We start from the raw sequence: 13,475 nt of genomic DNA on the forward strand, positions 1-13,475 counted from the left end.
GTCAGGTGCCTCCTGATCGATTCTCAAGTTTATCAGTGGGCTGGGCCGTCCTAATTCACCTGTAATCCAATCCAGAAAGCACCGAGAACAAAATCATCAGTTTGGTATCTTCAATCATCGCTCATTTGCCAAGGTCCAGGGCTATTTGTGATACTAGAGTAGCCGGCCTGTCTATCTAGCAGCCAATAAAACTTTCACCATTTCAAGTTGATTGCGTTACTGTTCATTGTCACTTTGTCGTGGTCTAATTTATGCTACAAAAGCTTGTACATTTCACCTGAATTGACATGCCATCCTCTGTTTAGTCCTGTAGATATCTTGGATCTCATATTTTAGGATCAAAGAATTCAGAAAAGGCAAATGCACCTATGCAGCCTAGTATGGACTGTATGTGCCTCTAGTTGCTTTCCATACATGATCATGGAAACTTTTGCACTATTTGTAGTATAAAATAATTAGAACAATGAGCATTGTAGCAAATCACAATGTGTTCTTCCCCTTATTTTTGTTCAGAGGTTAGTCATTCTTGCAGACACATTTGAATTCAGAGAATGCGCGCCTGCCGACACAAAGAGCACTGAACTTGGATTTCCACCAGAGGCTATTGAAATGGTCCACAGGTTCAGATGATTAGATGAAAGCGTCACAAATGCTAGTGCAAAAACATTGTTCTGTTCTGCCTTTGGATCATTGCTCATTCGTCTTCAGACTTTTCAGAAGCCTGAGTTCTGAAAAGTGTATACTAGAAACCATGTTTGTCTGCTACTGTTCTTTCTGCAAGATGAAGTATAGAAGTTTTGCTCTCCATTTTGCAGGAAAGCAAGAAGAATTGCAACCATCAGAGGGATACAATATTGACCTGGCCTCAAGTTAGTTCATGCTAAGAAAATCTGTCAGCGGTTTCATAGTACAGAAACCTCCACATGCCTTGTGGGCCCATAGTATTGAGCCCAAAAACACTTTTTGGTCATGAATCCCTAGTTGCTGATGCTATGTTAGCTCTAAATGTTCCTAGCTTAGCAGTTAACGCTGCTAGGTCACAAGTGGGGCATACATTTCTTCGAGCTTTAGAGCTAGTGGATATGCCTATGGAATTCAGGAGCATAATCAACTCCAGAAATCTCTACTTGATATGCTTAAGCCAATGAAATGAAATCAGTCCACATCACTCCTTGCAACCGCTAGGCTACATGGTGCCCATGCAAAAAATCTTTTCATAGGTGAAACTTTGTTAATCTTATTTTGACAAACAACTGAAGATGCAAGCTGCCACAAGTCATGTTTGCTGATGGAACAAGGAGGTCATTTTGCATGGTTCCCAAGAGAGTAGGTTCTTGGTTTTGAGAGGTGCTAGATAGATTGGAGCTATCCAATGAATGACCCACCAAACACAATGGTGGATAAGAGGTCATATGGAAGCACCCTGCCTCTGTTAAAGTCAAGCATGTGCACATATAATAGATCTTCAGCAGCAGAGGTTGAAAAGTGTTCTGACAGCCCTTTTGTACTACCATGACTAAACATCTCTTGATTACCTACTTTACACTTGAGCTGCATCTTACTGGAATCATTTGAGTAAATGTTGCAGGATATATAGCTTCAGATTTTTCAGTTCAAGTTTCAGGCCTGATACGATGGTTTAAAGAAATTAGTGACAGTTTTAAGGAACTCACCATTTCCCATATTTCTGTGCATACGTTTTCTGATCCATTTTGTTGAGGCTAAAATCCCAAAACATAATTTGTGCCCCAAAGGAATGCAAACATGTTGGAGGTTGTTCTAGTCTCATAAAAGAGCTAATTTTCAGATGACACAAGTCTGTTGAGAACAGGTTAGAGCAGTTGTCATTCTTTTTCGCTCAAGCACATGATTTTATTCCTCCTAGGTTCTTGTTTTGTTCTTGAGAGGATGTGCTTAAAAGTCATGCTCCATTTAATTTGTTATAGTTTCTGCAGCTTTATGCATCAAAGGAAGCAACAACGAAGTTTCATGGATCCTGCAAAGGAGTAGAGTCACCTGTCACAAGGATACAGTTATCTGTAGGACAGTTATCTGAAGTAGGCAGTTTGGTGGCCCAGTCAGTCTGATACTCTGTAAGTTTCTGAACTTGGGAAATCAATGGTAGATACATGGAGCTGATATAGCAAATTGTGTGAAAAATATTCCCATTGGTTTATGGGTTTATTGCTACAAACCCTTCATGATGTCTGCTACCTGGATTATTGATCCTGAAATTATGGCCCTTCTTGTGCTGGGTAAGGGTAATTGGTGGTCACAACTATCATTCTTAGATATCATGTGACTCACTAGGAGCAAAGGTACAATTACATTGACTTGACCTGCATGCATGTAGACAATTTTTTCTTAACAGATTCACACTCCGATCATTTCATATTACCATTTTTACCTAAACTAGTATCATGCCCGTGCATTGCAACGTATCCATTTGAGAATGAGCTGCATGGACCCATAGACTAGGATGGCATCGAAATGTTGTTTTCTTAACCAATCGCCTTTTCAGGTTTTCTTTTTGACCAACTGTTTGATTTTCTTTTTCTGATATTCTCGAAAATGGGGTGGTTGTGCGCAACGTGATGCTATGAGGGGGAGGGAGGAGGACGGCTACGCTTTTATAATAGTAGAGATATGTGTTACTGTCTAGGTTTTAGTGTCTATGCGAATTATGAGTAGTAAATTAACGCATATCAATTTACACTCACCTCATTTCATATTACCATTTTACTTAAATCAATTTTCATCATTGTAAACTCACAATTGAAATTGTTAAGTTTCTTCTAAATTTCTTGAACTCAACAGTAAAGTGCTGCATCTCTAATCTCTGATAAAAACAGGGACCATGCATCTGGGGTCAAACATTTGGAAATAAAATGGAAGATGAACTACACATGAGCATGAAAAACTAATTAGTAACAAGATTCATTGATCCTGGTTATGGATCTTGCAGCACACCCATAATAGAAAACTGTGGTCTCAGATCTGGCAAAGATATACCTTTCACCTTTCATGCATCTTGGATTGGGCAAAGATTGCTTGTGTCAGAAGATTTTCTAGAAGATTACACAAACATTATTATCAGAGGCTAAGCACTCAAGACTGCTCCATGCCACAATTGATCCATTACCTTCACTTCCCATGCAAGATCAGACTGATTAATTAGTAATTACCCAGCCAACTAGAGGACATCACCTCAGGATTAAACTAGGAGTTGTTCTCAGAAGCTTGCAGTGCCCACACTGGCCACTAACTTGTTTAGTTTAACCATTAGAAAATTTAGCCAAGAGTCCTTGCCTCACATGTTGCCCATAACCAGTTTGGACCCATGCATTGGTAGCCCCTTCTCTTGCATCAAATGCATATGTAAGAGAGAGAGAGAGAGATCAGAAGTTGAGCTTCTGCTAAGCTAGCCCCTTTCCATGAGTGAGATTAGATTAAAAGTGTTTTTTGCAATGGGGCCTTAAAGGTGACGGTTGCTCATGGATGTGATCAATGATTAATTTGGCTGAGATTGCAGGCACATGCATAGGGAAGGGGGGCAATGATAATCCCCTTATGTTGTCAAACTAGAAAACTAATAACCTGCATGATTAGTAACATGATAGGATGATCTTAAAGGGGCAATTATATATCACAATGTAAGTACATATGGCTTCTGGTTTTAGTTGAGCTTATTGAGCTTGGGTTAAACAATTTATGTCGGCATGAGATTTTAGTTGGGTGCAATGTGTTGTTTATTCTCATATACTCCATAAAGGAAGGTGAAATGTAGAATCTTTATGATATGCCCCTGAAAGAATAGTGTGATGATCCATAAACAAAACAAAAGTGACACAACACCATACCAGGCTAACCACACATCTGCATCATGGCTGAATTTGTGTCATGGCACCTCCCTTTTGAGATGGCTTCTAATGATGTCAAAGAGGGAGTTAGCTAGATTGATCATCTTTTTAAAGGTTTATTAATTAGTCTGTTTCCAATAATACACACAATTTGGCATCTGTCAGAAAAATCTACTGCCTATCCAGCACAGATTTATTGCTCTTGAATTGCCCCTTTCTTTCAGGTAGCCTACTTGGATGTATTGTGTCTGTTTCCATCACATGGTCTTCAGTACTGGTAAAATCGATCAAAGATTCTGTCTGACTAATCTGATCAGCTACATGTATTCAAACTAACTGCCATAACCACCACCACTGAATTAAGGAAATTGTTTAAGCAGTAAGCAGAGAAATTGACAGGGCAGAGCATCCTAGCTTCATTCTCTCTCAAGACTTCGGTCATACAGTGTCCTCTTGACTCAACAGGAATGGCACAAAAACAAAGTTAGATCAGAAGGAGCTGGTCATAGTTTTTGTTCAGAAGTAACATGGGCTGAAGTGTCTGTTTCTCCAAGTGTCATACAGAGAGCCTAAGCACCAAATGCCACAAAAGTCATAACACCTAATGCATATAAGATACTATTAAATGTCCTTTTAAGAAAGATACTTCCATATATGCAAAGAGATCTTATTGTCAATTAGAGAGCCAGAGCGCCTGAGAAAAAGAAAATCGAAAAGAACACCAAAGGGCACAAAAAAAATACATTTTTTTAGCATAAAAACTTTGAGGTACAATGAATCAAAAGACTACTTTTTCCATGAATTTTTTTTGAGGCGTTAAAGAAAGGGGAGAGGGAGAAGGGCATCTAAAAATAAAGGGAAGGGCACATGCTAATCATTTATCTGAACCCAACTAATCATGTGAGTTCACTTGTTCCTTTGGTCCCATGCATATACGTTTTTTCTGCAGAAAATTCATGTCTTTAATTTTTTCTTTTTTGCACATCTCATCGATCTCATGTTACTAAAATTCCCAAACATCTCTCTTCCTCCCATCATTAGAAGCTTCATTCGCATCAGAGGGCAATCATAAGCGCCCCTAATTAAAGTGCTTCTCACGCATGATGCATCCACTCATCTGGCCTTTCGACGAACACGCGTGATCGATCTCTGCACCCTGAAGAATCGATCGATCCATCGATCAATAGCACAGTGCAAGATTAGATTTTGTTGCAATATTTTGCTGCGAAAGCCCGTTGTGTTATATGTATATAATTTGTACGAACACTTTGAGTACAAGTTGAACAACTAAGATATTTTAAATGCTCCTCCAAATTTGATCTTTGCATGCAACAGAAATGGAATCCAATGAAGTACAGGTAGAACTAACTCGAACTGAACCTGAAAAATTACAGGTAAAAGAATATGCCCACCTAATTATAATACTCCTGCAAGCAACAGTACAATGCAAACGGTATTCATGATCAGTTAAATTAATTAAATCAAGCATGCATGCCCTACAAGATACGGCCGGCCCCCAAGTTGCACCAAAATAAAAATTAAATCCGCATAAAAAATATACAAACATGATATCAAAGATTGATCCCAATGTGGTTGCAGTTAAGACTGGCATGTGACCTAGCTGCATGAGACTGTGGACTCAGGGGCCTGTTTAGTTCCTATCCTAAAATTTTTCATCATTTCACATCAAACTTTTGAAAATCTACATGAAGTATTAAATATAAGCTAAAAAAAATAATTAATTGCATATATTGCGACTAATTTGCGAGATGAATCTTTTAAGCCTAATTGCTCCATGATTTGACAATGTAGTGCTCCAGTAAACATTTGCTAATGACGGATTAATTAGGCTTAATAAATTCGTCTCGCAGTTTACTGACGGATTCTGTAATTAGTTTTTTTATTAGTATCCGAACACCCTATGCGACACTCTATATATATACCACATGTGACACGCCAAAACTTTACACCCTTAGATCTAAACACCCAGCACCCCCGTGGCAGCACAGTTATCATCTGACTGATCATTATCTGCAGGTTGACCATTAATTTGACCATCAGACACAGAGAGAGATCAGAAGATGTAGTGAGTGTGATTAATGTGCAAGTTGCATGCAATGAGAGAGAGAGAGAGAGAGAGAAGATTAATTATATTCAGAGAGAGAGGAGAGGAGATGAGATGAGTAAACGGATCGAGGACCACTGAAGCAAGCAGGTTGGTCGGTCGGTTTTGGAGAGATGGTTGTGCGTACGACGTCCCACGTTATGGTGCCCCTGATGCATGGAGCACAGATTAAATCTGTCCCAAGAGGAAGAACGGCTTAATTAGTCAAAAGAGAAATCTGAGCAGATTTGACCAACTAAAACAAAAGTATGATTTGGAAAAAAAGAAAAGACGTCTGATTTTTCATCAGTATGATGAAGATCCTGCATTTACGTTTTCGATCGCTGATAATATCTTCTCTTTTTTTTGCGATTAAAATATCTTCTTTTATAAAAGAGAGAGAGAGAGAGAGTATATATCAGATCACAACAGTGCCTTTGCAGCATGCATTGGTCGGACACATTAATTATACAATTATTATTTTATACAAAAGAAAAATAAAAACAGTGTGAATATATATGTGATCGATCGGCCATGAAAACCTGTCGTTCTGAATATCGCCTCGATTTCTCGAGTACAATCTGCATAGGACCATTATTTCTAATGTAATTTATTTTCAGAATTAAATAAAACTATATTTTTTTTGTCAGATCACAAAGTGCCTTTGCAGCTGAATTTGTCGGACAAACAATTATTTTATTCAAAAGAAAAACAAAAACAATGCAAAAATATATATGAACAGTCAGCCACAAAAACATGTCGTTCTGAACATTGGCATGATTTCTCGAGTACAATCTATCACCACAATATTTCTAATGCCATTTATTTTTCAGAATTGAATAAAACTATAGAATTATTTTAATTCTCAATATAAATATACCAAATCGATTTTCATGGATCCAATATTTTTCTTTAAAAAAAAGACATGGATGCTACAATTTTAAAAGCATGATCAAATGTGAAGCCCTGTTTGTTTTTGGAGAGTGGAATGGCAGCATGCTTCCCAAACTCTTAAGGGGTCTTAAACAGTATCTATACATAAATATCTTATTAATATATTATTTTAACTTTGTAATAGTTAATTCATTCGCCTGTAACATCGAATAATTATCACAAAATCATTTGTCTATTCAGTATTTCATTTCATTCGGCACGACAACTTTTCGTGGTAGGATAAACATACATGTGGAAAAAGAAACCTGAGCCGATTTGACCAGCTAAAACAAAAGGAGCGAGAAGAAAATATGCTTGATTTTTCATCAGGTCGATCGTAGAGAAGAAATCTGATTCTTTTAAGTATCAGATCGTAACAGTGCCATTGCAGCTGCATTTGTCGGACAAACAATTATTTTATACAAAATAAAAATAAATATATTAGTTATGTGTATATATATGATCAATCGGTCAAGAAAACATGTCGTTTTGTCCATCGGCACGATTTATCGAGTACAACCTATGACCACATTGTTTCTAATATATGTGATTTATTTTCAAAACTGATTAAACTATATAGCTATTTTAATTTTAAATATAAAATGTACCAATTTGATTGTCATGACATTGATACTTCAAATTTTCCATTTAACTATATTCATATTCCGTACTCGTTTTGATTGCAACTTTTACAATAATAATCGACGTACTCTAGCTTCTTCGAAGCAAAAACCAGAACGATTCCTTTATTATTATTACAAAAACTTCAAATTAAAACACCATTGTTCAATACGATCGACAACTTTTCGTGAGGGGGAGAAGACATACATGTGGAGGAGATCACCAGACACAAGGACAAGGGAAGAAGCAGCAGAATTAAGGGACGGAGAGGGCGATCGAGAGGATCACTGACAAGGCGACATGGCATTTGTACTGCAAATTTTTATTAATCAATCAATAAATACAGTGGGCGCCTGGGCAAGCAAAGCATGATGGCTGTTGCTCCATCCATGATCGATCCATCGATCCATCCATCGATCGATCGATCGATCTTGCTGAAGAACCTGATGATATGCAACCAGAAAAATTAAAAGCCATATGCATGCGTAGGGTAGGGAGAGGCAGCCCAGGCCAGGCTCCATGTACCGGAAAAAACGATATGGATCGCATCGCACCTGCTTCGTAACGAGAATTAATGGCGGCAGTTGCAACGGTTGGACCAAGCTGCTGCTGCTGCTGCTGTATTGGCAGAAGGAGATGGGGAAAGCACACATGGACAAGTCCTCTCTCTCCCATCTCCTCCTGATTGAGCCCCACTTGGATAATCGATGGAGATGATGGATGGATCAATGGCCCTACCTGCGCTCGCTGCATTAACCCTTTCTGTCTCTCGCAGCGAAATTGTTAGTAGTAGTATGGAGTATATAACAGTAATTTGACTCTGGTTTTAATGTTGTGAGTGTTTCCAGCAGTAGCAGGTAGCAAATATTTGGAGTTAAGATTAATCCATGTAACATGTTCTTTACAGCTAACTCGCTAGATTTTTGAAATGGATTATTTGCTCCATGCTTCGAAAAATAAGAGGCTCATAGATTACCCATATTCCCTAATAAATTAAAACGGCTTATTAGGGATAAAAAATAATTTATAGATAAAATTTTTATTTATTTGTTCGTAACGTTTTAAAAATCCATGCCAAAAAAATACGTTAAAAATATCTTAAAATCAAATTCAAAATCAAGTTAGAACATTCAAATTTTGGCTTTTGCTTTAGCTTATTAGGCCAACCAATGAGGCTCTAAGCTTAGATAAATTATACGGAGCAATTTTTTAAATTTATTTAATTATTAAAATATGTAATTCATCCATATAAATATATATAATCCACTGCAAAAAAAAAATCTGCACAATAGTCCTAATGAAAAGGGGCCTAAATGTGGGGATTGCTACCAAACATAGTGTGCCGTACCTGGCTTAATTATGCCCCTGATAGTACATAAATGTGCATGTATAGCAGTAAAGTATATAGTACTGAGTGTGGTGTAGTAATGCATGTTCGATTGTAGTATACTGTTTGGGAAAATAATTGGATGTACCGTAGAGGCGATCGATCGAATTAAACCCGAGCTAACTCACATGTACACTGCAGACGTTGATCGACCGGCCACGTGCTCGTATACTATACGTACGGGGAGAGAACGGGCGGTTAATTAATTTTCAGGTCGGTTCCTGCCTACTCCCTCCGTCATCCAATAGTGTATCATGTCTAAGTGCTATATTTATTTATTCTGAGACGAAGAGAGCAGTCACTGTTTAAAAAAACTACCGTAATTAAGTTATTCTAATGAAATATACTTTCAAATCTTGCAATAATATAAGTTGTAATATAATTCTACAATAGCTATATACTACAAGTATAATATGTATAACTTATATCTAAGTATTAATTTAAAAATATACACTTTCATATCTAAGTTATATATTTATATAGAGATTGTAACGTACTCCTCTATTTCAAAATTATAATTAGTTTTGACTTTGGTCAAAGTCAAACCACATACTTTAAATTTGACTAAGTTTGTAAATAAATATAGTAATATTTGTAACACCAAATTAGTTTTATTAAATTTATAATTGAATATATTCTCATAATATATTTGTCTTTAGTTGAAAATACTACTCTGAAACGGATCGGATGGAGTAGTTATACTATAACTTATAACTTACAACTCTAACATAATTACATTACAAACTATACTATAATCAAATCCGAAAGTTTTTTATTGAAAAAAAACTTGGACAGTTTTTAAACGAATCCCTAGATTTTATCCCCACAGAGAGAGACGAATATTTCACGTGTGTACGTACGTACTGCCGGCCCTAGCTTTGATACATACTGCTCAGCAACAACGACCGAGCCTATAGTTTGTCCTGTCGACGTCGCGCCCACGCACGTTCTTCTCGCTCGCGGTCGGTTTCGCTGGACATGGAGGCCGGGCCCCGCCGGCGATCGGCCGGCGGCCGCCCTCGATCGGCGAGCGAATTGAAGCGAAACGATCCCGTTGGCTGCGGCGGCGGCCATGCATGCATGCGTCCACACAGAGCTCGCCGGCCAGGCGCTGCATGCACGCGCGCGTACGTACGTCGTGTTGCTGTGGTTGGTCGGTGAAGCGCGTTAACGCGCACTAGTACTACGTGCCTCCCCTGCTTCGCGCCTTCGCCCCCTGTCTGTCTCTCGATCATGCATGCATGCGCGCGACACACTACCTGCCTGCCGTCGTGGGCTGCCTGCCCGGCGGCCGGCCGGCAACGGTCGCCGGCCGGCGGGGGTACGTGGTCCACGTACGCGCGCGCGCACGGCGGCGTGGACGCCATGCACCGCCGCCGTCAAGGAGGAGGAGTACACTGTACTGGGCAACTTGGCCGGCCGGCCCTGCCTGCCTGCCTGCTGCCGGGGAAGGAGGAAGTTTCCGGCATGCATGTAATGCAAGGATCACTGAAAGGATTAATTTTGGAACTTTTGTTGTAATTTCAGTACTTTTTATACTAGGGGTATTTTGGTTATCTGGAAAAAAAAATTCTACAGTCCTAATGGAGGTTAATCGGGATTCGGACAGCAATAATAAATCATATAAATTAAGTCAAAATCGATGGTATATTATAAAACGTGACAAAGTCATTGGCAAATTATAAATCGATTGTAAATTCTGTAAATATAATGGATTCTCTCTTAATTGTTTGTCTAGCTGAGCTATGGCATAAATGTGTTATGTCACAGGGATGTGGGGTCAGCATCTAGGCCATGTTCTTTTCTTATTAAAATAGAGATTTTATCTCGGTCTTCGTTAGTACGCTTTTTAAACTGTTAAATTTTTCTACATGGAAATTGTTTTAGAATATTAAATTAAATCTATTTTTTAGATTTGTAATAGCTAAAACTCAATTAATAACATATGCTAATGGCTTTATTACGTGCGCTGACTTCGTCTTCATCTTCATATATCTCAAACAACCCCATGTGGTATACTCGCATGCATCTGGTGTTTGTTGTTTGCATGAGAGTAACTTGATGTGTTTATTTCAGTGTGTGGAAATTTAGCTAGGATGTTTCAGTGACAGAGTGTGTGTCCTACATGATGTGCAAACGAACTACATCGAGGGTAACACATATCTTATCATGTTCATCGCCGAGGCGACAATGCCATTTATAGCTAGACGAGTAGGTAAAGCAACTCAGTGATGCGAGCGTCCCTATCCTAATCTCTGTGTTTCACTATAGCATTGACAAACACACCCATTCATGATCACTCCTCTTCTCCTGAGAACCAAAAACAGAGGAGCATAGATCAAATTGACATGTTTGTGGTAATAAGATCGACATGTAAATTGAGAATTTGCAGAGTGATAGATACCAGTGTACTCTGCATGATCAAAAGTTTCTAGAATTTTTCATAACTATTTGTATTTTTTTTACTTTTTTTCATAACTATTAGCATTGATTTTTTTTTTAAAAAAAAACAGAGAAGACATTTGTTCGGGAGATTATAATCCATTTTCACCCAAATAACATGTTGTGGTAATAATAAGAAGGCATGTAACTGAGGTGTTTATTTGTACTCAAATTCCCTAATATTTATAACTTGTTAGTAGTACATATTATTGACAACATTAATCCCATATGGCCATATACAATCATGCACCCTCCTTCCATCCATCCACCAGTCCAAATCATTGGGTTGACCACCCCCCCTCCCTTTGGTTACCTCTGTCCCCACACAGAATCGAAACCCAAACCCAAAGTGCCGTTCATGCATGCATCATCCTATCTACTTAGCTACACATCACTTCACTGCTAATTCACTTCACATACACTGCATGGATCGAATTAATCATCATCATCATGCATGGCACAAAGTTATATATCCCCCATATAGGATTAAGTTAATAATAGTTGTATTAGCACATAATCTTTGCTGCTTTTGGCCAACCTCCTCCCCACTATAACTAAAATTAAATTAAAACTCTCCCTCTTCCCTCCACTTTTCGCTTTTCCCGCGCTTATATATACTCCCATGCAGCCTCCCCCATGCAGCATCAGCATCGCTCGCCATCGCCGTCGATCCCAACCACCATTGCTACAGCTTCTCTCTTCTCTCTCCTCTCGTCAACGACCAAGAGATTCTCACTCTCTCTCCAAGATGATGAACTTCTCCTCGTACTTCTACTCGTCGACGGCGGCGGCGGGTGGTGGTGGTGGTGGGGAGAAGAAGTCGTCGTCGTCGTCGTCGGCGTCGAAGAAGAAGCAGCAGCAGGCGGCGGCGGCGGCGGCGGCGGCGGAGGGAGGGAATAACCAGACGAGGTACCTCGGGGTGAGGAGGCGGCCGTGGGGGAGGTACGCGGCGGAGATCAGGGACCCGGCGACGAAGGAGAGGCACTGGCTGGGGACGTTCGACACGGCGGAGGAGGCCGCCGTCGCCTACGACCGCGCCGCGAGGTCGCTCCGCGGCGCCCGCGCGCGCACCAACTTCGCCTACCCGGACCTGCCCCCGGGCTCCTCCGTCACCCCCTACCTCTCCCCCGACCTCTCCGCCGACGCCTCCGATCAGCTGCTCCAGCCGTTCTACGCCAACCCCTCCGCCGCCGCCGCCGCCGCGCTGCCCAGTCCGGCGGCGGTGATGGCCGGAGGAGGAGGAGTCGAATTCGGCGGCGAGTACATGTACGGCGGCGGCGTCGACATGTCGTCGCTGATGGACGACATTGCGGCCATGCCCGACGACCTCCCGCCCAGCGTGACGGGCGGCGGCGGCGGCTTCGCCAGCAGCGACGAATACTCCAGCGGCGGCTGCGGCGGCGGGATGGTCGACGACCTCTCCGTGTACGGCGGCGGCGGCGGAGGGTCGTCGTGGTGCGACGCCTCCGACTTCACCTCGTACTCCTCCTCGCCGGCGGCGCCGGCGGCGGCGGGCTCGCACGGGATGTACTTCGAGGAGGGGTACGTGCACAGCCCGCTCTTCTCGCCGATGCCGGCCGTCGACGACGCCGGCGCCGACGGCTTCCAGCTCGGCGGCTCGTCGTCGTCCTACTACTACTGAAACCGATCGAACCAGGGTCGTCATCACCGACCATGGCGTTGTCCGTGTCGCCGCCGCCGCCGGTGACCGACCGCCGTGATCGACCTCCTGCACCCGCCGCCGGTGGGGGACAGCGGCGTGGTGAGTTGCTGGGGTGCACTTAGCAGTTTACTACTCACTTTGATTATTATTATTACTTCGCATGTGTTTGTGAGATATAATAATGCGTATTTCGATTATTATTTTTTTTGTTAATCTCCTATTTCTTAGTTGGGCCTGAATCCTCAGCGATGGGGGTTCATGGGCTCTGTTTAGTTTGGGCCTTGAGCCCTCGAGATGCATTCCGTTTTTATCATTTTTTTTAGTGATATTCTTTTGGGGTTTGATGGAGTATGTATGTATGTATAAATATGATCAGTCGGCATGCACTCGTCACTCGTGTGTTGCTGGCGCTTCAGTGTAATATTTTCCCAGTTCTTACTCATATATATGATATATATTTATGTA

At 41.0% G+C, this 13,475-nt stretch overlaps 1 protein-coding gene across 1 annotated transcript; it reads left to right on the plus strand.

Annotated features, from left to right (window-relative positions):
* The first annotated feature begins 12,024 nt into the window (after window positions 1-12,024).
* LOC127771915 (ethylene-responsive transcription factor LEP-like) lies at window positions 12,025-13,475 on the plus strand. The gene has a single exon (XM_052297860.1). The coding sequence runs from the start codon at window positions 12,096-12,098 to the stop codon at window positions 12,987-12,989; it is 894 nt and encodes a 297-aa protein (XP_052153820.1). The 5' UTR covers window positions 12,025-12,095; the 3' UTR covers window positions 12,990-13,475.

The sequence above is a fragment of the Oryza glaberrima genome, chromosome 4 (assembly GCF_000147395.1).
Source record: "Oryza glaberrima chromosome 4, OglaRS2, whole genome shotgun sequence".
NCBI classification, from domain to species: Eukaryota; Viridiplantae; Streptophyta; class Magnoliopsida; order Poales; family Poaceae; genus Oryza; species Oryza glaberrima.